The sequence below is a fragment of the Miscanthus floridulus genome, chromosome 5, assembly GCF_019320115.1.
Source record: "Miscanthus floridulus cultivar M001 chromosome 5, ASM1932011v1, whole genome shotgun sequence".
Taxonomy (NCBI): Eukaryota; Viridiplantae; Streptophyta; class Magnoliopsida; order Poales; family Poaceae; genus Miscanthus; species Miscanthus floridulus.
The window spans coordinates 24598082-24623993 of record NC_089584.1 but is presented as its reverse complement, the minus strand read 5'-3'; the positions used below and the strand labels follow the sequence as shown (position 1 = coordinate 24623993).

General features: G+C 41.8%; 2 protein-coding genes across 3 annotated transcripts; both read right to left on the bottom strand.

Annotated features, from left to right (window-relative positions):
- Positions 1-8206: 8206 nt before the first annotated feature.
- LOC136449701 (peroxisomal membrane protein PEX14-like) lies at positions 8207-14794 on the bottom strand. 2 transcript variants are annotated; one of them, XM_066449859.1, is made up of 10 exons: positions 14620-14794; positions 13490-13689; positions 13363-13411; positions 12324-12508; positions 12053-12236; positions 11802-11951; positions 9313-9344; positions 9181-9226; positions 8977-9044; positions 8207-8793 (listed from the first exon to the last, which is right to left on the bottom strand). In XM_066449859.1, the coding sequence occupies exons 1-10, from the start codon at positions 14651-14653 to the stop codon at positions 8359-8361; spliced, it is 1383 nt and encodes a 460-aa protein (XP_066305956.1). In that variant the 5' UTR covers positions 14654-14794; the 3' UTR covers positions 8207-8358. The 2 variants fall into 2 exon arrangements, with proteins under 2 accessions (XP_066305956.1, XP_066305955.1); XM_066449858.1 differs by having other exon boundaries at positions 8207-8796; positions 14620-14793.
- Positions 14795-20805: 6011 nt separating this feature from the next.
- Positions 20806-25506, bottom strand: LOC136451798 (serine/threonine/tyrosine-protein kinase HT1-like). Its single transcript, XM_066452480.1, has 3 exons — positions 24507-25506; positions 22168-22623; positions 20806-22039 (listed from the first exon to the last, which is right to left on the bottom strand). Exons 1-3 carry the CDS (start codon positions 24885-24887, stop codon positions 21773-21775), a joined length of 1104 nt encoding a protein of 367 aa, XP_066308577.1. The 5' UTR covers positions 24888-25506; the 3' UTR covers positions 20806-21772.
- Between the last annotated feature and the right edge of the window lie 406 nt (positions 25507-25912).

Below are 25912 nucleotides of genomic sequence, written 5' to 3'. Positions count from 1 at the left end.
TTAGTTAGCTTGTGTAGCTTGCTAGTTACCTTCTTGCTTGTGTAGCATAGAAGTAGCTCCCTTGCGTGGCTAATTTGGTTTGTGTAACCTTGTTAGTCACATTGCTTAGTTTGTGTAGCTAAGTAATTGCGCTCTCTAATTTGGCATTGGTTGCCTTATTATTGAGCATTGCTAGTGAGCTTAGGTGGCTTTGTGCTTTAGCTTACTAGCATGTGTAGGAGCTCCCTTGTCGCTTAAAGTACTAGTGGCATAGGTTTATATGACCTTGCTCCTAGAATTGGTTATGTGAGCTCTAGCTAGCCCGATACCTTTGTTGCTTGATTAGTATCTTTGCAAGGTGCTAGTGAACATAGATAGAGGGGTGTAGTCTTGGCTAGACCGATAGTTTTAATTCTGCACTTATTTCGGTTAGCCAACGTGATTAAGTTTTAAAAAAGGACTATTCACCCCCCTCTAGTCACCATCTCGACCCTTTCAATTGGTATCAGAGCTAGGTCTCTCATTTGTGGTCTTCACCGACCTGAGAGGATGGCGGCTTATGGGCTAGATGTTGATTGTCCACACATTTTTGATGGCACACACTTTACACGATGGAAAAATTGGATGATATGCAATTTTAAGTTTATTTGCCCTCAAATATGGTGGATGGTAGATGTAGGCTTTTCTCATGTGTTGGATGAAGATAATCTAACTCAAGCACAAGAGAAATGCCTAGATCTCGACATCCAAGCTACTAACATCATGTATAGATCTTTGCATGATTGTATATTTGGAGAGATCATCATGAAGACCGCCCATGAGATTTGGAGTTATCTCAATGAGAAATATGGGACGGTCTCCGATAATGATGATGAGTCCAAGATAGAGGCACATGAGTGTGTTGAGCATAACCACAATTTAGTGATTGTGGAAGATTGCTCCACCTCATGGTCAAGTGATGATAATGATGATCGATCTACCACAAGTTCACTTGACAAGGTTGATGATAATGCCACAAGTGTTGCAAGTGATGATGCTACCCCATGCACACTTGATGGTGATGATGGTTCATGCTCAAGCCATGATGAAGATGCTACTACAAGCTCTCCAACTACATGACCACATTGCTTCATGTCACAAGGTGACACCAAGGTAACAAATGATAATGCGGTTGATCATGTTGATTCATATGATGAGCTTGTTAGTAGACTTGCTAGCATGACCATGTCTTTAGAAAATGAGAAAGCTAAAACATTGAAATTAGAAAATGAAAACTCATTTCTAAAGAACTCTTGTGAAGAACATAAGAAATTACTTGATGCTTATAATTTTCACATGATGAGCTAAAATTGAATCATGAGACACTACTTGCATCTCATGATGAATTATTAGAACAACATGCTTCTCTCATTAAAGTGTTTACAAAGAAACTTAAAAATAATGAGAGCTCATCACACGGATCAAATGATAAATTGCAAAATGTTGCTAACCCTTGTGATGTAGGCAAGAAGCATGTATCCACCTCTTGTGATGATTTATTAGATATGCCATGCTCTTCACAATTAGATGTTTGTTCTACTTCTATGTCTTGTGAGACTAACCTTTTGAAGGAGAACAATGAGCTCAAAAATGAAGTGAAGAAATTGAGCAACAAGCTAGAGAGGTGCTACAACTCAAAAGTCACCTTTGAGCACATGTTGAAGACTCAAAGAAACTATGGTGACAAGTGTGGCCTTGGCTTCAAGAAGAAGATGACAAAGGGCGAAAGAAAGATGAAGAAGCTACAACAAAGAAAGTTTTCTCATACCATGTGCTACCGGTGTCATGAAGCGGGACACCTTGCAAATGGTTGCCTTAACATTGAGAAGCTCAAGAAGATAAAAGAAGAAGAGAGGCTCAAGCATGTAAAGTGCTTCAAGTGCCGCACTTGGGGTCATCTTACCTCAATGTGCCCAGCCAAGCAATTGGTGAAGCAACAAGTGAAGCCTCAACCAAAGCCACAAGTTGAGCAAGAGAAGACACCCCAAGAGCAAATCAAGATCAACCATGAAGATGGTGGTGATTTGATAATAAAGAAGAAGAAAACAAGAAGGGGTGGAAAGGCAAGGCATCCAATGCAAACTCAAGATGCCAAGATGATGAGCAAGAATGAAGATGAGAAGAAAGATTATGCTCACATCAAGTGCTTCAAGTGTAAAAATGTGGAACACTTTGCCTCTAAGTGTCCTACCAAGTTTGAGAAGAAGGCTCAAGCAATCCATGAGAGGCAAGGCAATGAGAAGCGCCACATGAGCAAAGAAGAGAAGGCTCAAGCAAAGAGAAAGTGCTACTCATGCCAGGAAAGGGGACACATGGCACATTCATGTCCCCTAGGTGATATTTCTAAGCCTATTTTAATTATTGATAATAATATGCTTAGAAAGGATGGTGATGGTACCTCTATGGTTGCTATTGCAAAACATCCCGCTACTCATACTAAGGCATTGCCTAAGTATATTGCTCCTAACCTAAGAGGACCCAAACTTATTTGGGTACCATCAAAAAGTGGATGATTGATTGTAGGTACTATTGGTATTGGAGACTTGATTCAATTGATCTCGTATTGATCATCATAAGTTGAGTCAAGTTAAGAAGCTTAGTACACATCCAAACCCAATGCCATGACAAATTGAGTGAAGTCCAAGTGCTACAACATACAAGTGTCATATTCAAGTTGTGATGATTTATTGGATTATTTGATGGCTTGCAAATAATTGAGTTGAAGCTTGCTAATTGGATGATCATGAGCTAACCAAGGTATATCTCTTGTTGATCATTTCATTTGGGTGCATATGAGTTGATTAAATTGGATAAATATGCAATGTTGCTTGCTATAAGTTGATTGAAGGGATAATTGCTTAGTAATCAAGTTTGGTTTGATTTGTGTTGGATAAGTTTATAAGATGACTTTTAGTAAGTGGTTTGAATGGATATATGTCTTATGGAAGTATTCAAACAAGTTAGTTTCAAGTTTGATTCACATTTGATGAAGTATAGCTCAATTGTTGAAATCTGTCCTATAATTGAGAATCTGAGCTAGCTGTGATCTTAGCCATATTTGAGTAATCAAAACCTATTGGATTGGCATAAAAATTGGTGTACATGCTCTAGACTTATGGTATAAGATGCTGTACAATTTTCATGAGAATTGGATAAGAAATGCTTCGGTTTTGGAGTGGATCTTGTCAGCTATAGTGCAGCAGTTTTCAGCTTGTAGCAGTGGTGGAAGAATTAATATATGGCAGCAATCTAGAAGTCAAATGAAGTTCAAATTTTTACAGCTGCTAGATAACTTAGTAAAAAACATCTCCACCAAATTTCATGATATTTGGATTTGTACTTTGGGAGATATGCTTATTTCTTTGAATGGTACAAAATCTATCAGAAAAGTGACAAATGTTGGATTGATCTAGAGTCACTTTGATTGAAAGGTTCTCAAGTTGGAAACATGTTTACAAGTGTTTGAGGTACCAAAGTTTGGTTTTGAGATGATCTAGAAGCATGATAAGATATGAGTAAAAGGCCATTTGATTGTGGAGTGTACTTTGCACACCTTTGGTACTCAAGATGAAGATCAAGATCAAACTCAAGATGAAGTTGAAGTTGAAGTTTAAGTTCTAGTGACTATTGGAAATCATTTGGTAGAAAGAAAAGGACTTAAACAAGAAGAAAGAAAAGGACTTAAAGAAGGAATCAAGGTTACTCACCAAGTTAAGTCCATCACTTGGATCAATCAATCAAGTTATTTCAAGTGAGTGTCAAGAATGATTCTTGGAGAGAGGTCACTTCTCCCTAGTGTAGGGGCTTGCCGCCTATGTGTAGGTGAACCAAGTGTGGTACTTGGAAGGCTAACATGGAAGTGGTGATCCGAGGAACATTTGAGATGCTTAGTTGAAGTAATCAAAAGGGTTGATCAAGAAAAGTAAGCAACACCCAAAAGAGAGCTAGTCATGATATTTCAAATGGTATTCTCAAATTGATGCTCTCATGCAAGCGAAGATCAAAAGATAAAGCAAGACAACCACAACAAGAAAGTACACTTGATCATAAGTGATATTCACTTCATATGGGTGAAGAATAAAATTCAACATGATATCTATTGGTCTTCACCAAGCTTAAAATTGGACTTCACATTGCTATTGGAGTAATGAATTGGAATCTATATGACTATCCTCTACTCCAACATAGCAAAGGTATCATTGTAATGTGCATGATCATTTCATCCCTTACTAGTATGCAGTTAGTGCATATAGTACATGCTTCATAGGATCATGCATAACAAATAAAATGCTTAAATTCATAGCCTATCACTATTGTTTGAATGATTACTTGATCTAGTGGTTAGTACATGAATTTGTTCATGAGCTAGTAAACCCAAGTACTTGATTTAATTTGGATTGCTAAAAGGTGACAAGTACAACATTGGCAAGATAACCCTTGCAAGAGGTGTGAAGAAGCTTGTCATTGGTTCAAACCAGACTTGGAAGCTTAGGCAAATCAATTTAGTTCAAGTCAATCATAGAAGCTCATGATAGTGATAAGAGTACAAGCACAAGACAACAATGCAAATGAATATCTAGTTTGTATGTTTCAAGTGGTATCTAGACTCAAGTATTTTATCAAGAATCTACAAATGATGTCTAGATCAACTCACAAGTGATATCCTATAAATGGTACTCATAAAGATAGCAAATGTTAAAGAAATGGTCTTTATTGATAAATCAAACAAGTGGTTCCATACTAGAAGATTCTTTCAAGTGGTATCTACTTCATACAAGTGGTATTACATCTATATATGATATCAACCATGAAAGACGATGGTTCCACAAGTGATCCTCAACTTTAAGTGATCATCAAATGAAGAATGCATCCCTCAACTACAAGAGCTCAAGTGTATCAAATGGATGACCCATGCTATCACATAGGGGGAAGTGTCTCACCAATTGATATCAAGATCAAAGATCCTATGTGTGGTATCTCAAGAAGCCCTACACAAAGATTCAAGTGATACGACTTTCAATTGGTATCAAATTGGTATCTACAAGTGGGGTCATTCCAACAATCAAGTGATGTCCATCAAAAATATAAGATTCAAGCCTCAACCATCTACCCCAAATGCATACCTTTGCATCAATGAGAAGCACACCTTTTATGGAAATTGATGACAAAGGGGGAGAGATTGTACAAAGATATGAAAGCTTGATTGAATGGGGGAGAGATTAAGATTGTACAAGGGGAGAGATGAGATATAAAGGAAATAGAGGTTGGACATGAACATAGACAAAGAGGGAGCAACATTAAAAAAAAGAGATGGATCAAAATTCTTAGACAAGAGAATCACACAAGTAGGGGGAGCAAGCTCATGAACTTTGATTGATTGCATTTGATATGTGCATATTTGCTTGCTTGCATTGCATAAGTTTTCAAATTCAATATGCATGCTTGTGTGGTGTATGCTAGTTGTAGAACTAGAATAATGATTTGATAACTAGCATGCTTAGGATGATAGCTAGACACTTGGTATGCTTTTCAAGTAATGCTAGTACCTTGGTTTTAATGTTGATCTCACAAGGTATCTAGTGCTTTTATTTCCAAGTGATATCTAGCTAAGGATGAACTTAAAGGTGCAACTCTAATTGGTACACGCTTCAAAGGTTTATTCTATATATCTTAGCATTATTTGGTAGTAATTACTCTCCCACAATTTTAATCTATGCATATGTGTGACCTTCAAATCAAACACTCTAGCACATATGTAGGGGGAGCTAATACTACTATCTCGGGTTTGTGGTACTTGTCCAAAATCATTTCATATGGTAAAATTGCTTGGGCAAGCAACATGAATCCAAAAGAGCTTAATTTCCATATCTTTGTAGAGTTGTCATCAATTACCAAAAAGTGGGAGATTGAAAGGTCCTTGTGTGGTTTTGGTAATTGAGTGACAACCTAGGTGGACTAATTGTGTTTATGTGAGATACACAAATGATTAGTCCACAGGTACACATGTGTGAGCAACATATGCCATGAAGGTGAAAATAGCTTAGAGATGTTGCAAAGCTCACACATGTGATGATGAAGGAGCTCATTACACATGAGACATGACATTGAGTCATGTGATCAAGGTGGAGAAGATCAAGACAAGACTTGGCTTGATGGACCGGTTGCAAGCATGAAGGGCAAGTTGAAGGCTTTGGAGTGATGGACCACGTGGCAGTGAAGCTTGAGCAAGACTTGGCACCGATGGACGAAGGCAACGGTGAAAAGCAAGTGAAGTCAAGATCGATGAATCAATGTGATCACGTGATGATATGAAGTGGATCATATCAATGTTGATCGTGTTGGTGCATGTGTTGCATCAACGTTGGAGGAGATGGAATAGAATGCGCAAGGCAAAGGTATAACCTAGGGCATTTCATTTCACCGGTTATAGGTGTGTAGAGAAGTTTATGACTGGGTTTAGGATAGATGGCCGTACTATCAAGAGGGGCAAACTTGTTTGCATATCGGTCATCTAAGTGCCACTCGAGTGATCTAACTTTGCATCATCACTAGGATTGAGTGGCGTGGCAAGTTGAGTGGCTAACCCTTTGGGAAATGATTGTGAAAAGCTAACACACATACACATGGTGGTGTACACTTGGTGGTGTTGGCACATTTACAAAGGAGATGAAGTTGGAGTTGATGTGGATCAACTCAGTAAAGAAATAGAGATGAGAAAGGTCCCACATAGTAGACCGGACTCTGGTCACGCAGTGACTGGACGCCGAGGCTCAACGTCTGATCAGTAGTGGCAGTCAGCGTGTAGCGTCGGTCAGTCGACCAGACGCTGGCTCTGAAAGTGACTGGACGCTGGAGGTAGTGTCCAATCCTATTGTCAGATGAAGCAGTGTCACTGGAGAGTGACCGGACGCTAGGGCTGTGTCCGATCACGTCCGATCGGACGCGTCCGGTCAGGGTCGGTACCTTACTGTAAACGACCGGACGCTGAGGGTCCAGCATTCGGTCAGTTGAAGCTGCTGCGTTCGGTTAGAAGATGACCATTGAGATTGGAAGAATGCTATTGAATGCAGGTGACACATGGCTGTCATCGAGCGACCGGACGCTAAGGTCCAGCGTCCGGTCAACCCGATCGGAGCGTCCGGTCGGCCTGACTTTTGCCCAGTGAAGGGGTAATGGCTAGTTTAGCCCTTGGGGCTATAAATAGAAGTGACCCTCGGCCATGGCTAGTGCTGAGCACCTTGGGGGACTTTGTGTCCATGCTTGAGAGTGCTTAGGAGCCCTCCATCTCACACATACTTAATAGTGATCATCCGATTGTGTGAGTGGGCGATTCTAGTGCGATTGCATCGTGAGGTTGCATCGAGTGGCACTAGGTGATCGAGTTACAAGCCGGTGGTGCTTGTTACTCTTGGAGGTTGCCACCTCCTAGACGGCTTGGTGGTGGTCTCTATGGAAGCCCGCAAGAAGCTTGTACGGCGCTTCGGAGAAGGGCTTGTGAGGGGCATTGTGCTCACCCCGTGGGAGCCGCGAAGAGCAACTTTAGTAAATCATGTCATTGAGCTACCCTCACTTCCGGGGTAGGTTCTTGCGGCACCTGACGTGCGGGCTTGGCGGGTGATGCCAATTAGCTGCCGAACCACCAAGTGAGCGGTCGACACAACGGGGACTAGCGTGTTGGCAAACACGTGAACCTCGGGAGAAAAATCATCGTGTCAACCTTGTTCTTCCCGTTGGTTTGCATCCCCGTTACACAAGCTTGCAATTACTTTCATATACATTGAGCTTGTGTTGTTGCTTTTGTAATTAGTTAGCTTGTGTAGCTTGCTAGTTACCTTCTTGCTTGTGTAGCATAGAAGTAGCTCCCTTGCATAGCTAATTTGGTTTGTATAACCTTGTTAGTCACATTGCAATGTCAACTCTGCAGAAGTGCCGTCCTCTGCTTAAGGAGATGGATCAAGGTGACTGCTACGATCATCGGATGGCTACTACTCTGCTCTCTGACAGTCTACGATATCTAAAAGCTAGTATGTTTATAGGATAGCCGGTTCTGCTCTTTTCCTTCACTGCCCAAAGGACGTTTCTTTCCTTCTTGGTTTGTTTTGGCGCTGGTATCCCCAGCTGAACTCTGTAAACCCATATTGTTTTCTGAAAAGCAGAGTTATTCTCTGTTAAAAAAAAAAAACAGGTGTAAAGTTGATCACTTTATATATCTCCATACAGCTGCAGTTTCGTACACGAGACATACATCAACAAACATATGCAGATGCATACATACACACAGCCACACAGGTGCAAGATCCTATCAAAGAATCAAATCAAAGGGCGCCCAAAAAGCTTCACTCAAGCGGCTTCCTGCTGCTGCTCTTCACTCCCACCAATGCTGCTGGCATTAGCAGTCATGGCACCACCATCGCTTGGCAACTCTCCGCCAGGTGCTTCGGGGGCACCGTTCACGTGCTCTGTTGTCGCCATGGCAGACTCCGATGGTCTCGGAACATCAGTACTCAGGCGCCCATCGCCCGGCTGCTGCAGCTGCTGCCTTGGAGCCAACCTGACCTGCCGGATGGTAGCCGCAGCCTCTGGCATGATGACGCCTGGTGGCTGCGGGGCAACCCAGCGGCGCTGGAATTCTGCTGCAACAGCTGCCGGGTCATCCATGGCATTGCCAGCATGGTGATTGGAAGAACCCACTTGGTAGCTGCCCCATGTGCCAGAGCTCAATCGGTCCTTGCTTGTCTGTGGCTGGAATCCATACCCACCGGGCCTCTGCACGCGCTGCTGGAATCACAAAATGTCACATGATTCAGTGTAATTTGCCACCAGATTAGTTTATTTACTCAACACTGCTGTAGGGGCAACAAGAAAGTTATAGCTATGGTGGACAAGGTGATGTATGATGCTCAACACAAATGTGATAATCAAAATTAACTATCATAGTATGGCCACATGATTGCCTACCTCAGAGTAGGATCCTGGAAATGGTCCATAAGAAGGTTCAGCAGCTAATGGCATGAATGAGTTCCTCCCTGTTCAAGATAAACCATGAGTCTATGAATGAAGCGACAACTGTGACAGGCAAGAACATTTGGTCGGGACCTAAAAGAAATATCTTTGGCAGGATCGCAGTGAGTTTGGTGGCTCAAGCTCAGTACAGCCCCTTACCTGGGTCAAAACTGTTGTTTGGTGGCGTTGCATACATATTAGTTTGCTACAAATAGAAACACTGTGTGAGAGAGAAGAAAATAATATAATTTGTGAATACTGACAGGAAGGACTAGAAACTGCAAGTCATACCTGAAAAGCTCTCCCTTGATAGTCAATTGGCCCTACACAGAGAAATAATAGCAATGTGGTGAGAGCCGTTCTAATGCAAATAGTTGTTACTTAATACCTCAATGCTAAACCTAGAGTTTTAAATATTTTAACATAAGCTTTTGGTGGCAGATTTTCGTTTTCAGATGCGTGCCCGTAGGGATAAACAAGCTAAGATTGAAAGAACAAAGTGGTGGAAACTGAAAGGGGAGACGTCAGAGGTATTTAGGGAAAGGGTTATCAAAGGGGGCTCTTGGAAGGAAGAAGACGACATAAACAATATGTGGGACAAGATGGCAACCAACATTCGGAAGGTAGCCTCAGAGGTGTGTGGAGTAACCAAAGGAAGGGGACGTGAGGCTAAAGATACTTGGTGGTGGAACGAGGAAATCCAAAGGGCTATTAAGGAGAAGAAAGAATGCTATAGACGCTTGTACCATGACAGGAGTGTGGACAACATAGAGAAGTATAAGGTGGCAAAGAAGACTGCAAAGCGAGCTGTAAGTGTGGCAAAGGGTAGAGCGTACGAGGATGTTTACCAACATTTGAGTACGAAGGAAGGAGAGAAGGACATTTATAGGATGGCTAGGGTTCGTGAGAGAAAGACACGGGACTTCAACCAAGTTAAGTGCATTAAGGATGAAAGGGAGCATCTCTTGGTAAAGGAGGATGAGATCCGACATCGATGGCAAGAGTATTTTGACAAATTGTTCAATGGTGAGAATATGGACACAACCTTTCAGTTGGATGACTCTTTTGATGACACCAATAGGCGCTTTGTGCGGAGAATCCAAGAATCTGAGGTCAGAGAGGCGTTGAAAAGGATGAAAGGAGGTAAGGCGATGGGACCGGATGGTATCCCAATCGAGGTGTGGAGATGCCTCGGGGACATAGCTGTAGTATGGTTAACCAAGATGTTCAACCATATTTTTCGATCGAACAAGATGCCTGATGAGTGGAGGAGAAGTATATTGGTACCGATCTACAAGAATAAAGGAGATATTCAAAGTTGTACAAATTACCGAAGAATTAAGTTGATGAGCCATACTATGAAGCTATGGGAGAGAGTTATCGAGCATCGCTTGAGAGCAATAACGCGGGTCTCTATGAACCAATTTGGTTTCATGCCCGGAAGGTCAACCATGTAAGCCATTTTCTTAATAAGACAAGTTATGGAGCGGTATAGGGAGAAGAAGAAGGACCTACACATGATTTTTATTGACTTGGAGAAGGCTTATGATAAAATACCAAGGAATGTTATGTGGTGGGCGTTGGACAAACATAAAGTCCCAACGAAGTACGTCGGGCTCATTAAGGACATGTACAGCAATGTTGTGACTAGAGTTCGAACAAGTGATGGAGACACGGATGACTTCCCGATTAGGATAGGACTACATCAAGGGTCAGCTTTGAGCCCTTATTTGTTTGCTTTAGTGATGGATGAGGTCACAAGGGACATACAAGGGGACATCCCTTGGTGTATGCTTTTCGCGGACGATGTAGTGCTAGTTGATGAAAGCCGGACAGGAGTGAATCAGAAACTGGAGTTATGGCGAGAGACTTTGGAGTCCAAAGGTTTTAGACTTAGTAGAACTAAAACTGAGTATATGAGATGTGACTTCGGCACTACTACTCGGGAGGAGGAAGATGTTAGTTTGGAAGGTCAAGTAGTGCCTAGGAAGGATACCTTTCGATATTTAGCATCAATGCTACAGAGGGACGGGGATATTGATGAAGATGTTAGCCATAGAATCAAAGCAGGGTGGATGAAGTGGCGGCAAGCGTCTGGTGTCCTATGTGACAAAAGGGTACCACAGAAGCTAAAAGGCAAGTTTTATAGGACGGCGATTAGACCTGCTATGTTGTATGGTGCAGAATGTTGGCCTACGAAAAGACGACATATTCAACAGCTAAGTGTCGCGGAAATGCGTATGTTGCGTTGGATTTGCGGTCATACAAGAAGGGATCGAGTTCGGAACGATGATATACGTGAGAGATTAGGGGTAGCGCCAATTGAAGAAAAGCTTGTCCAACACCGGTTGAGATGGTTTGGACATGTGCAACAGAGACCTCCAGATGCACCGGTGCGTAGTGGAATCCTAAGTCAGGATAGTAACGTGAGGAGAGACAGAGGAAGACCGAAGTTGACTTGGGTAGAGGCAATAAAAGGAGACTTGAAAGGATGAAATATACCCAAAGACTTAGCCTTAGATAGGAGTGCTTGGAAGACAGCTATTCACGTGCTTGAACCTTGATTGCTTCTGTTGGGTTTCAACTCTAGCCTACCCCAACTTGTTTGGGACTTAAAGGCTTTGTTGTTGTATATGTAGATGGTTCAAAACTACCAGCAACTGAGATGAGAATAACCACCATATCAAAAGTTCACAGCATAACGTGCCCTAAATTTCTAATATAAGGAAACTATCTCTGCAGTTCAGTATGATGAGTCAATTATTAAGTTTGATGCTGACCATTCCATGGCGCAGGCTGAACATGCTCTTCCAATTGGTTGCGCCGTGAAAACTGATTCTCCCTGATATGATTTAAGGTCTCATTCAATGATTTAAACACATTTGCTTGTGATTCAAATGCTTCTGTTAACTTCATAAGCACCTTCCTATCTGTAAAAAGGAGAGTTAAATCATTAAGGTAACACAATACAAAAAAATAATGGCTACTGTACTGTCAAATATGATAAATTATCAAAAACAAATTCTGAAACCTTCATCTTTTGAAGCAAGCACTTCTTGGTTGGTTCTAGCAATATCAGAAAAGGCTGACGTAGAAACTTTTATGGCTTCCCTAATTTCTTCACAAAGTTTGGAAGCAAATTCATCGTTTCCATTTTCATCTCCTTCAGCAACAACTCTACGGGTCCAAGATTTTAGACTAGGGATGAACAATTTCTGAGAAAAACATTCATGGAAATAAGTTCAGCATCGGACATAATTTTCAAACAAAAGTTTAGGCCTTCACAGAATCACCAGATGTACCTTGAGGGTTATAGCAGCACTAGCCCCTAATCCAAGAAAAAGACCTGCACCAAGGAGTGCGTTGACCCAGCTAAACTGCGCATTTGTATGTGGGGCAATAGGTCCAACAGTGGCAGAGATAGTAGCTGCTTGTGGTTGAACTTCTGTATAAGGCTGCAGCGCAACAGATTGACTGGGATTGTTTGCTGAAGGAATAAAAGAAAACAAGACAGTTACTAAGAACAGAATACATCTTCAGTCTATGGTAAAACTCGCAGCACAAACTTCGGAGTGCTTTGTATGAACTATCATCATCATCAACAACAACAACAACAAAAACGCCTTTTAGTTCCAACTACCAAGTAAGCTGGTTAGGGTAGATTTGAAACCAACATGAGCCACCAACAAAAGGGAAAAAGAAAGAAAGAAATATATACATAAGGCATCACTAATAGTGATATTATTAGGGGATCTACTAAAGACTGTTTGTGGTTTAGTTATGTGAATAGCTGATTTCCATGCACTCCTATCCAAGGACAATTACATCCTTGAAAAGGAAAAGAAAAATCATAGCTCGATCAACCTATAGATACATCAAGTATTTGAAATAAGTTAGTCTCTCATTGGAGAAAGAAAAATAAGTTGATCATCAGTGCTATACATGACATAAGAGCAACTGCAACCGAGGTTCCTTGGTTGTAGTTGCTCTTATGTCTTGTATAGCACTTGTCAAACTGTGAAAGTATCTTCATCAAGCAGAAACAGTTACTAGAATTTTCACTAGTGTTATTTGTTTGTCAGTTATCCTGCCAAAGCATAGAAAACAGGAAGTAAATCTTCCTTGTTCAGGTGAAAAAAAAATGTGCAAATCAAGCTTCGATAGGATTTCTTATAATTTGGTCAGCTATTTTGCAATCAATTTAACAACAATAGTATACTGATAACTGGGGCTGACCATAATCAGAAGATCCTAATAATAAAAATCAGAAAGAAATAATAATGTCTAAAAAAATGAGATGGTATCACAGTAATCCACACCATATCTAGAACAACAGGCTACCTTGTTGCGTACTAGCAGCCGCAGCATCAGTTCCATTTGTCTTAGGGTCCTATAAGGCATTAAGCTAGTTAAGAAACACTTTCATCTAGGGTAAACAGTAGGGGGTAGCAGGAAAATAAAATCTTACAGGAACCCTACGAAAGGCCTCATCAATTTCTTCACTTGTAAGGCCTTTCTTTTCCAGGAAGGAACGCCTGTGAAATACTGGAGAACCCTTCACTCTCGGATGTGAAAGAAACTTCACAGCATTCTGTATGTAATCCTCCCTCATCAGCTGTGGAGCTTGAATTACAAGATTATCGAAGGATTCATTCCCACCAGAACCACCTGCAGGATCAGAAAATCAGAATGTACCATTTTGTTTTGAGATCAGGGCAAGCATAAGCACAGTAAGTTGCTAATAAGAGAACAAGACAAACCCTCAGAACTGCCATTTTGTCCACAGCATTTCATTTGCAGAAAGCTGCTTACAAATTTCAAATATGAATTAAGTTTTGTCCCACCTACCACTTAAATCTATTGAATTTTGTTTAGAACCCAGAAACGCAATAGTTCAAGTTTGGTTTGACGCCTTTACAATCTAATTTCCAGCCTCGCCAAGTGTCAATAACCTGCAGCCATTAGGCTGCATCCACAAAAGGGCGCGCCTTGCATCAATCACCTGGTGCAAGATGCTAGAGCATCCATTTTGTAGATTACTCACAGTTTGAGTCGCGGTCTCCTCACATTGCACAGGCGAGGGTAAGGCTTGCCACTAATACCCTTCCCCAGACCCCGCACAGAGCGAGAGCTCTCTGCACTGGGTACGCCCTTACTCTTTTTTGAGGGAACCATTTTGTAGCTTACTCTTGAAAGAGCCAAGTAAGCGGCATCAATCATTCATTAACCAAGTAAAGAGCCCTGATAACTAGCAAAGAACTCTCTCAGGACCAATAAGCACGAAGATATATCCTCGAATAGCTCAGAAATCCACTTCTCTGTACACCAATTCGACGAATTGGACGAATCACTAGTCTCCTACTCCTTCCAGCCGGCCGCCGCAGGACCCCCATCAACGGCACAGGCACCAAACCCTCGCCACCGCTAATACTCGACGAGGATCTCCGTATAATTCGCGCCAAAGTGTTACCGATGAATTTAACCAGGGGTAAATCAACCCGGCGCCAGAGTCGCCACAGCTTGGCTCAAGAATCGCACGGAGAAAAGACAAAAGGAAAGGTGTTTTAAACAACTGACGAGAAAGGAAAAGAGTCTGACCCTGTGGTGCGGAGCTGGGAGACTGCTCCGCCATCGGAGAACCTCAGTACAGGTCACAGAGCGGATGGACGAACAAGGGAACTCTCGAGTCTCGACCTGAGAGACACGGAATCGGACGACGACGACGACGCGCTAGAGTATGACCGTGCGTATGTCAGGTCAATCCTGGGATGATGTGTGTTCATCACATGCCTTTTATCTTCTGGTTTTCTTTCAGGAAAAAAAAAATATTCTGGTGCCTACGGCACTTTCCATGTATTTTCTTTCTTTTTTTCAGAAAAGAAAAATAGAAAATGGGGATTCATGCTTTTAATGTTCCAATGCCTTGTACTCTTGTGTTGCCATCTGGATTCTCAACAACCTTGCAACACTAGTATAGGTATTAGGACTATGGAGAAAAATAAATTAAACTGTCAATATTGTTTTATAAAATTTGGCTAGGTCATTAGACAAAAATATATATTTATAATATTGTATAATAGTAATAATATATAAATATGTGTAATAATTTTTTTGTCCGTCTAGACTGCATAGAGCTCAACTTAAGTTTACCATTGTCATTTGGAGGGTGGAACCGGCAAATGAGTCTAGTAGTGGCTCTTTCTTTTTCTACCTTCATTTCTTCTTGCTCTCTCTTTCTCTCATTTATTCTTTCCTCTTTCTCAAAAAATGGGGAGGCGCTAAGAGGAGAGGCTCCATTGTAGGGTGATAGGAGGGGCTCTAACCCTTTGCCCTAGTGTTGGATCTGCCTCTAAGCATCTTGTTGATCCAAATTCAATAACGCCCTACTTTCATCTTTAACCTCTTATCTTTCCTTGTTCATGGGCTACGGGGAAGGAAAACGGTGACGTTAACTAATTTTTTTTATATCAACATTTGTGATTGTAGAATTCATTAAGTTTGTGAAAGAAGATGAAGTGTGTTTTCCAAGTCTACAGAGGCAGGGAAATCAAATTTGTATAAAATGTTCACGTACATGTTGCGCTTGTATAGTAGCATAGTGCCTTGAATGAGGCAATATGTGTTGCGCTTGTATGGATGGCATAGTGCCCTGAACAAGGCAAAAGTCATGGAACCGTTGGTTAAACAAGGATGAAATAACGGTTTCATCTGACAAAAAGCTCATGCACCAACCGGGGCCCGTTCACTTCACTGAAAAAAAACAAACCGAAATATTATTTCGACTAATTAATTGTGAGAGAGAAACACTGTTTCAATTAAAAAAACAAGCTAAAAATGGATTATAAGATAATCGAACGGGGCCAGCAAGCTGGATGCATTCTAGCTAGCGAGGGACTATGAACATGTACGTTCCCACAAGCGAAATAAACCAGTAGAGGGAGAGGAGTAATAGCTTGCGATGTGAATTTTAGTAGCTCTAAAAGTTTGTGCCATATAGATTGACCTTTATGGCCGAAGCCAACAAGGCAGTGATCTGCATTGATGAGGGTGTTTGGCATTATTTCTGCTCCTATTTTTCTAGCTCTGCTTTACGAACTCCACCATAGAGTAATTTTACCGTGGAGTTTATGGAGCAGGTGGTACTGTTTGGCATACAGGTCTGCTCCAGCTCTAGGAATGGGTTGTTTTCATGCAAATGGTCCATTATGCCCTTGATTGAAATTGCACTTGATATTTTCCTAGAAAAATAGAAAACAAATGATAGAACATTAACAGAGGCCATAATTCAAATATAAATAATTGTCCCATAAAATTTAAATGATAGAAAATTAAACAAAGGCTATATTTCGAATACAAATAATTGTCCATACGTAAGCACAACGACTACGATTCTAGCCCCAAGCAAGAGAAAGAGCGGTGGCCAACTCATCACGGAATACATCCATAGTAGGAGCGTTGGGTTTGGTAGTAGACCTATTTGATGGCGCTACGTATTTGTGATACCTTTCTGGGATTGTTGGAACAAAATTTGGATCGCGATCGAACCGAGCAAAGTCCAAGTCGACACCATCATGCTCACGAATGAAGTTATGAAGCACTATAGTAGCCACAACAATCATTTTTTGCTTGTACATCAGGTACAGAGGCATCTTGTAGAGAATCTGCCACTTCATTTTGAGAAGTCCAAATGATCTCTCAGTAACATTACGGATAGAAGAGTGAATGTGATTGAATCTTTCCTTAGGAGTCTTCGGTTCCATTTCTCTACGCCACCCGGGAATATGATACCTCTCACCCTTATAAGAACAAAGATAGCCAAGACGATTAGGATATCCTGCATCAACAACCTCCTGGACATCCTCCTCCTTTCCAACATTGTGTGCATCAACAGGTTCACTATGGAAGTCGCCCCCTCCACCACCATTTTCATTGTCCACATCAAAAGGTTGTTCTTGTGAATCAGGAATAATCGGATTATCACTCATAGGATTCCAATGATCTGCATCCTCATTTGTGATGTCCTTAAACATATCATATAGCAAATCCTCATTTTGGAGAGTTTTTTTTTCTAAATTTTACACTCCCTGGAATTTCCTACACATATATATACCACATACATAAGTACATTAACCTTTGGGGGAAAATTTGAGATGTGATGGATTGAAAAAATTATATAGTACTCACAGTTTTGGCCTTCTTCCACCACTCGTTATCCATTGAAATTGTCCCCCGTGCATAGTTCCAACCTGTACTTGTTTGCCTCCTCTTCAATTTTTGCCAAGAAGTGAAATCATTCTTTAACTTATCCCACTTGTTCTTTATTTGCGTCTTCGACAACTTGATTCTAGTAAGCCGTAGGAACCTATCGGATACCTCGGTATAACCTACACAATTCAAATGCGTGTTTGGACGATCCCCCTTCCTAACTTGTTCAGCCATCAACTCACAAACAATTGTCACATTTGAATCAGTCCATTCCATTTCATCACCTTGACCATATATGTTACAATAATACGTTCAAGCATTGCAGACAATCTACTGTGACATGATTTCTATTTTCTGAATATATGAAAGGATTGTACAATCAACAATCAACACAAACAAATCAATACATACTCATCCTTCATCTTTGCTGGTGCTGCCCGCTTCCTTCCAGTGGCCACTAGAGCTTTTGCCGGCTTGCGGCAGTGCCCTGGACTCCAGCGCCCTGGGCGACAGTGGCCACAGTGGCGCTTGGCCGGCTCACAGCAGCAACCTGGGCGCCGCCAGTGGCTTGCCCGCCAATGCACGGCCCTAGGGCGCGCCGTAGGACACTTGTGCCGAGGGAGCACCGTACGAGGCCGCGCGCCGGGGGCATGCTGAAGGAGGATGGAGGTATGGGCGACGTAGGAGGCCAGAGCATGAGGCGCGTCGTAGAGGGGCGGACCTGGGGGAGCGCCATAGAGGGGCAGACCCGGCGGCGTCACGGCTGGAGGAGGACGAGGGAGGCTGACTCTGGGCGCCGGTGCAGGAGCAGGACGCTCAGAGTTGGAGAAGATGTGCTGCCCGAACACGACCTCATCCGGAATATGTCCATCGTCTGGAGCATCCGAGCCATCCATGGCGTCGGCGGCCTAACCCTAGAAGAGGACACCGGCGGCGCTAGGGAAGAGGAGAGGGGCGGTGTGCAGGGGAGGAGTCGAGTCGCGACTTTTTTCATGGGCGGCGTCAGGAGGGGAAGGATTAGGGGAAAGTACCCGTGATTAATGAGTGGCAAGGTGGGTAATTACGTCACAACTCTATGTGGGAGTACAAAACTCCAAAAACTGGAGTACCTCTAGAGAAAAAAACGTGGAGTTGGCCTCTAGCTCCACTTTTTTTTGTGAAGTGGAGTTCGTGGAGCTAGAGGTGTTAACGCGGAGCTGGAGCGGAGCAGTCCCAAACACCATAGCAAACAAAGGAGACTTTGGGTACAAGGAATTTATCTTGGGATCTAGATGCTAGACTGGATGGTCACGCCTAGGCCTATCCAAAAATCTCTCAGCCAATGGCTCAAGTAACCTTCTTTCAAATTAAGTTTCAAACTTAGTTGTAGAAAACCTTAATTGGATATTGTAAATTGTTTTTGGTAAATTCTATAATGATATTATATTTTCGAACTAGCTGTTGAGATGTTTGTAAGATGTTATTAGTATATTACAAAGTGTTTTTGGTAATTCTGTAATGATATCATATATTAGAATGTAATATTAAGGAACTGTATGTTAAGTGAGACCACCAAAATGGTACAAACTCTGCTGCTCAAAAGCCCACCCTGAATCCCTTTCAAAAAATAAAAAAAATCCCACCCCGAATCCAATTTGAAATCTAAATTCACAGCACACCGACCTCGTGCTGATTAACAAGCGCCCCATGATTTTGACCTTTATTTTAATAGAAACTTTATAGTAATTGAAAAAATAATCATTCATTCGGATAGATCGAATGGTTATAAAATAGATAGACCTGAGAAACTTTAAGTTAAGGACCGGAACATAAAATCTGTGAGCTAGGAACTAGTTTTAAATTAAATTCCAAGAACACAATAGCACTTTCACGTCTCAGGATTTCTGGCATGGCCCGACCCATTCAAGCCCACTAACCATATATAGGTGCAGCCAAGATCTGATTCGTATTTGGTGGTGGCTGGAGTTGCGAGGGAGGCGGTGATGACCAAGATCGGCAATGGGAGGAGGCAGGCTGCCGAGCCCCCTACCGGCCAAGCGCTTGAGCTGTATGCCCCTAGTCGGTGGAGAGCTCCTGCAAACAGCCCTCCCCACAGATCAGTGCGGCTTTCTGACGTGCAACAGAGAGGAAAAGAGATATCCCACTAAAATGACTAAACTACTCTTAATTACCTTTAATTACCATACGTTTATCTTCTCAGATCACACGGTAAAAATAATTCCACGGAGAGAAACCCACTTCCTCCCAAGAACAGTAACAAATCTCTTAATTTTCAGAATACTCACGCTATTTTGCGAAATCCTTTTGCCTTTCGGAGGGGACTTTTGTGATTGAGTCAAAGGCGGACATATTACATTTGCTGATTATATATATATATATATATATATATATATATATATATATATATATATATATATATATATATATATATATATTAGACAGCTATAAAATAAGTTATTTTGTAGCCACCTCTATTTACAATAATTCTATATACTAATTTATGATAATGTCAATACATATTTACGATAATTATATTACTATAACACATGGGCATATTTATCATGACATTATAGTAAATCACTTAGTAAGAAGTTACTATAATCATGTAAATTAACATAATAATTATCATAACTAAAAAGTAGCTATAGAATAAGTTATTCTATAGCCAGCTGCAGAGTAGTGTGTGTGTATATATATATATATACAGTTTCATTTCAAGTTCTCTATTTATTGGGTTCCTGACTGCCCCTATGGGTGAGGAAGAAGCTGGAGGCAAGGACGACGACAGTAGAAGCCGAGCTTAGGCGGCGGCGAAACAGGAGGAAGTCCATCCGAACAAACTCAAACACGTTGTAGAACACTAAAGACTACTACTATTAGAGGAGGTCCGACAGAAGGAGGGGGGGGGGGGGGGGGGGGGGGGGGGGGGGGGTGGAAGCTCGCAGCGCTGGGACTTCTCGGGAAGGTTTCGAACGGAAGGGAAAACGAACTCGCATCGCATGGTTGGGCACTGGAGGTAGTTGAAGGATGAACCATGCTCGCCATGAGTGGGATTCTAGACTCAAAGAATGAAATTAAAAATAGAAAATAAATAAAGAAGGAGAATCATGAATCACCGATCCATTCCTGTAGCCCCATTATTACATATTGTCTCTCTTGCATTGTTTTCTTGTGTACCAAAAATATTCTAAGACTTGTAGCATTTGCATCCTATCAGAATATTACACTTCCCATGGATACACCCGTTGTCCTTGCAACAACGATTGCAGTCGCCTCGAACCAAGCACGTTCCGATGCAATACAATCCAGTATGGACGCACGACTCAACTTGAGCATTTGTCCCCAAATTCTCCTCTGCGTCGTAGGCATGTTAGTTTTTTGCTTTTTAGTTAGATGATTGATAGACATTTTAACAAACATGGGGAGCATATGACTTACGAGAGCTTATTAGTAAGATGGTAAGCATGAGGAGGAACATCTGGCAAAAAGTTTGTTGCCTCTTGGTGCTGCCCATTTTCATCATCATGTTTCAATTGGCAGCCAAGATAGGTATGTTGAACAAGTGTTTTGGTTACATATCGTATCCTTCCACTCTCTCCACCAATTTATAGGCCAACAATGCTTGACAAAAGGATTGTATAAAATGCTTGAATGCGTCTATATACAATATATTGCATACAACAATGCCTACAAATTATCTAATCAAGCAGTAGCAGTCATTTAAGAGCATCTAATCTAGAAGTAGCTATTATTCATGTAACATCTATATGAGTTGCTATTATTTATGTAACATCTATATGAGTAGCTATTATTTATATACCTTCCTAAATTAGGTTGCCATTATTAGTTTTCTCATAGGAATACTCCTAGTCATTATTAGTTTATTTTCGCATATCACACAGCTGAAAAATTTCAGAGAAACCCACCATTCCTCCCAAGCACGGTAACAAATCTCTTATTTTAAATTCTTTAATTTTCAGAATACTCACTATTTTGCCAAATCCTTTTGCCTTTTGGAGGGGACTTTTGTGGTTGAGCCAAAGACGGACATATTACATTTGCTGATTTGCCTCTTAGTATATACAAACTGTTTTCAGTCCCAAGTTTTCCATTTCAGAAACAAACACCAATCGATTCATACTTTACTGCCTGCCCACGCATTTGCAATGGGTATGATAGCAGCTGAAAGTAAGAAGCACGAACACAATTGAGGGAAGAGCTAAATTATATTACATTTACTGAGGCTTTCATGTTTTCCATCACCAAAAGCAAATGGCATCCATAGATAATAACCGGAAGCTGCCTGCCTGCCTGCCTGTCATCTCTACATTACTCAAGGCATCAATGACGGAAATAATTTACCACCACCAAGGAGAAAAAGAGAGTAGAAACTAACGCATAGCCACCAAGGAGAAAAAGAGAGCAGAAACTAACTCATAGCATGCTAATGCCGCATAATAGAGGGCCGGCGCGCGCATATAGAAAACAAAGAAAGTCAAAAGGGGGTGCATATTGTACACGGCATCGATAAGGCAATATCCCAGCCTCATACTTTCAGTGATGCAGACCTTCGCATGGAGCGAGGGAAGCACCAGAGAAGGCTCTGACGATGATGGTGGTGGTGGCTGTGGTGCGGAGGTGGTATATATGACAAGAAGAATGACGGATCCTCATCGAGGGCTTCTTTGTAGCTCTCGAGGATCGCCACGATGTCGTCAAACTGAGGTCTTTTGTCAGGGTTGGTCGCCCAGCACTGCATGATCAGGTGACTTATTGCCACAGGGCATGAAGCAGGCAGTGGCGGCCTTGCATTCTGCACAAGGTTTACTAGTTATTAGAAGAGAGGCTGATAGATGAATCTCAACGTTATGCAAAAGATCTTTCATGTGCATATGTGAACACACGGAGATAAACATCGCGGTGGTGTATCAAGAACCATACCTTCAGGGCAACAGCGACAGCAGCCTGCTCTGGAGTCATGTCGCTGAACGGAACCAAAGCGGTCAAAATCTCCCACATGACGATTCCAAAGCTGTACACATCCACTTTCCTAGTATGATGTTTCTCTTTGATCATTTCTGGAGCCATCCACCTGTAGGTTCCTGTAAACCCCTTGCCCCTTCCACACTGTGATTCCAAGCATGAAATCCCGAAATCTGCCACTTTGACTGACATATCTTCTCCCAGAAGTATGTTCTCTGATTTCAGGTCTCTATGAAGTATACCCTGGGAGTGTAGGTAACTCATTCCGCGAGCGATATCTAAAGCTAATTTCAGCACTAGTTTGAGGGGAACTGAATGAGGTTCCTGCTGATGTAGATATTTCCTAAGGGAGCCCCCAGCCATGAACTCGGTGATGATGCAGAATACTGGTGGTTTCTTGCATGCTGCAACAAACTGCAAAATTTAAGATATTAAGTGGTATTCCATATCAAGTAGAGTTTAACAAAATGAGCCACACACTATTGACTAGCTCAAGATGCAATATAAGACAGTATAAAACAGTTAATGTTTAAGTTATCATATGCAGGCATGTCACTTGAGTTAATATAAGCAAATGTATTTTCATGATATGTTCACTGAGAAGAAGGTTCTTGCCGAGATTTGCCAGACATTGGAAAAAAAATGGAATTGCAACTTGCATAAATATCATTCGACTTCTGAAGCTTACTCAGTTATGTTGGTTCCGTAAAGCAACCTTTTTCCATGTGACTTCTAGGTGTCAAGTGAAAAAAGGCAGGCACTTTGTAAAGCAAAAAGTTAAGACTGATGTTTACTTGTACATGAACTATCCCTCTCTGCGTCAATTCTCCGTTATTTATAGCTAGCAAGATGTGCTTTTTTTCTACAAGAGCATCCAACTAAGCTTGGATGTTAATGTTATCCATGGTCCACCTTCTATTTCATGAAGACACCATCATTTTCATAACTTGCCAGCCAAGCATCTAATGCCATCACCTATGGTGCGGTGCAGCAGATAGCATGACTGATCAAGCAAGGATAGCAATCTCAGTATAACCATTGTCTCAGGATCTCTTCACCCAACATCTTCACAATGAAGCCAATACACATCCTTCCAGCAAAAAGGTATCTTAGACAGTGATTGAACTAATCAAATTAATCTAAATAATTAGTTTTTTTGTAGCACTAGTGTATAAAAATATTCAGTTATTACAACATCAATGCTATTGCATAAAGATAAATCCCTCTCCCCAGCTAAATCAACGTTTTCCATCAAACAACTTCTATAATTGAAGCAGCGCTTACAGAGATTTCGATGTAGTTAATTATTCACATGTACTGATGCAAGATTCCAGTAAATAGTAGGACAGATAGCGCGACTAGAAAAACATTCAGAAACAAATTGACATCATTTTACAAAAGTACAAAGTGCTATTACCAACTAACCGCACTACTTATGGATAGAAAAGGGTTGGTTACAAAAGATGAAAAAGGGCATAATCGAGAAGATTTGTCTTTTCCTGAACAATCCTACATCAAATTGTATATACTTGTCAACAATTTCACTATCCCAAATATCAATTTCATACTGTCCATAGAAAAAGTTGCCTCCCAGTTTGTCAGGTTACGGTGTAGGTAAGCACAAATAGCCTCACTCCACAACTATCTTATCTTCACCCCTGTCCCTCCAATCCAAGCAAAGCATAAAGGTTTTCACTTTAATGTGAAGATCAGTTAGCCTAACAACTCCTACAGCCTAATGCACGGATATAAAGGACCAATAAAGGAACAATGACGTGGGACGGGCAATTTCAACTGAAAAACGTGTTCAAACAAATAAAAATTCAGCACTTCATACAGAGATCAAACCAAGAACATAACAAGTATCTTGCAAACACATATACGCCGGACTTTTCATCCTTTTTTCCGTTTCATCAATTCAGTTTCTAAATCAAGGATTCTTATAAACAGAGATTACCGAGTACCATGCAGTGGTTCGGAGGCAGATCCTCCACCGACAGCTCAAGAAATGAACATCTGGGACAGGGATTCAGCGCAGACATAGATTTATTTAGGCTGGACTGGACGAAATGCACAAGCAATTGTTCCATGCCTTGGGTTAAGAGTTGCCACAAGATTCCCACTTATCCGAGGCAGAGTTCATTACACTGGTGGCACAGACAAAAAGATATGACCCAGAAGTACTAAGATGTCATCTCATACTCTACTAAGTCCATGTCAAGAATAATTGCGCGGTAAAGTAAAATATCTTTTTTTTTAAAGAAAATATGAAAAGAATCAAAGAAATGAGTTCATACCGAGATGATGTTTGGATGGTGGAGGCGAAGGAGGAGCGCGACCTCGGAGGCGAACTGGCGCTCTAGCTCAGCGGCGAGCGCGGCGTCCTCCTCGGGCTGGCTGACCATCTTGATGGCCACCTCGCGGCCGGCGTACCTGCCGGAGTAGACGCGGCTGTGCCGGCCTGACGCAAACTTGCCCCGGATCTCCAGCTTGGACAGGTCGGCGCTCCACAGCTCCTCGCCACCGCCCCGGATCCTGGCTCCCGGCGGCGCTACGAGGTACTTGGACCACGACACCGCCTTCTTGTACTCGCCCAGCGACAGCCGCCGCTCCAGCCGCCTCCCCGGGCCGCGGCCATTGCCGCCGCCGCTCTGCTTGAAGCACTGCAGGCTCTTCATGTGCCCCCAAGATCGTAGCTTTCTGAGGAGGAGAGTTGGGGTGGATCTTTGGTTGAAGCAATGCGAACGAACCGAAGCGTCTGTGCAGATTTTATGGCAGACTCTCCGGTTCGTGGAGATTGGTAACAGAAATCTCGCACGTCGTGAAAGCCTCGTAATAAAGTCCAAACTTTATGGCAGCACCGGAAGAGGCGGATTTGGGCTGGGAAAAGATTGGATTTCTGGTATAGCAGGGACAGGGATATGTTGGATTGATTTGTGGTGCCTACATTTCTCTCACTAACTGGAGCTGTACTTGCTCAGAGCGCCATGAGATGGAGAGATTCAATTCCGAAAGAAGATTACGCATGGGGCTGGAAATGGAGGGAGAGGAAGATGCAAAGCAGATCGTTGCGGTCGGGGCTGGGACAGAGGAAGAGCGATGGATGGGCTTGCTTGGAGTTTGTTTTCGGGTGGAGAGAGAGAGAGAGAGAGTAACATGCGTTGCAATTCAAGGGAGTTTTGTTAAGAGAGAGAAGATGGAAGAGAGGCAGACAGTGACCTTCAGCTGAGGCTGAAATTGGCGTACTGCCACCACCGGCTGGAGGCTGCAATTGCGAGAAGCCGGGAGTGGGAGCCTCGGATGATTATCCTGTTACGGTTTCTACTTGGGGTAGCAAAAACGAGATGAAGTACACATTTCCGTACGGACACAGGGCGGAACAGACGTACATTAGGATATCTAATCAAACAGAGAAAATTGCGTCTCTCGTCAGTTTTCTTTTTCCAAAGCTTCTTCTCAGATTTGATTATAGAGGTCTATTTGCTTTACGGTGTACTCTCTGTCACTAAATATATGTTGTTTTTGTTTTTAGCAATAATTTTAACTAAATATATATTAAAATATATTAATATTTATGATACATAATTATTATTATTGGAAGATCTTTGAATCTAGTTTTTTAATAAGTTTATTTGGAGATATAAATGTTGCACGTATTTTCTACAAATCGAGTCAAAATTAGCGCACACACACCAATAGTGAT

Excerpts from the sequence above, each read along its gene's own strand:
- LOC136449701 (XM_066449858.1), bottom strand. The coding sequence starts at position 14,653 with ATGGCGGAGCAGTCTCCCAGCTCCGCACCACAGG. Across the intron at positions 9,227-9,312 it reads ATCAAGGGAGAGCTTTTCAG|CAAACTAATATGTATGCAAC; the intron begins GTATGACTTGCA and ends TTCTATTTGTAG. Across the intron at positions 8,797-8,976 it reads TTCCAGGATCCTACTCTGAG|CAGCGCGTGCAGAGGCCCGG; the intron begins GTAGGCAATCAT and ends TTGTGATTCCAG.
- LOC136451798 (XM_066452480.1), bottom strand. The coding sequence starts at position 24,887 with ATGAAGAGCCTGCAGTGCTTCAAGCAGAGCGGCGGCGGCAATGGCCGC. Across the intron at positions 22,624-24,506 it reads ACCATCCAAACATCATCTCG|TTTGTTGCAGCATGCAAGAA; the intron begins GTATGAACTCAT and ends TAAATTTTGCAG. Across the intron at positions 22,040-22,167 it reads CTGTCGCTGTTGCCCTGAAG|AATGCAAGGCCGCCACTGCC; the intron begins GTATGGTTCTTG and ends AACCTTGTGCAG.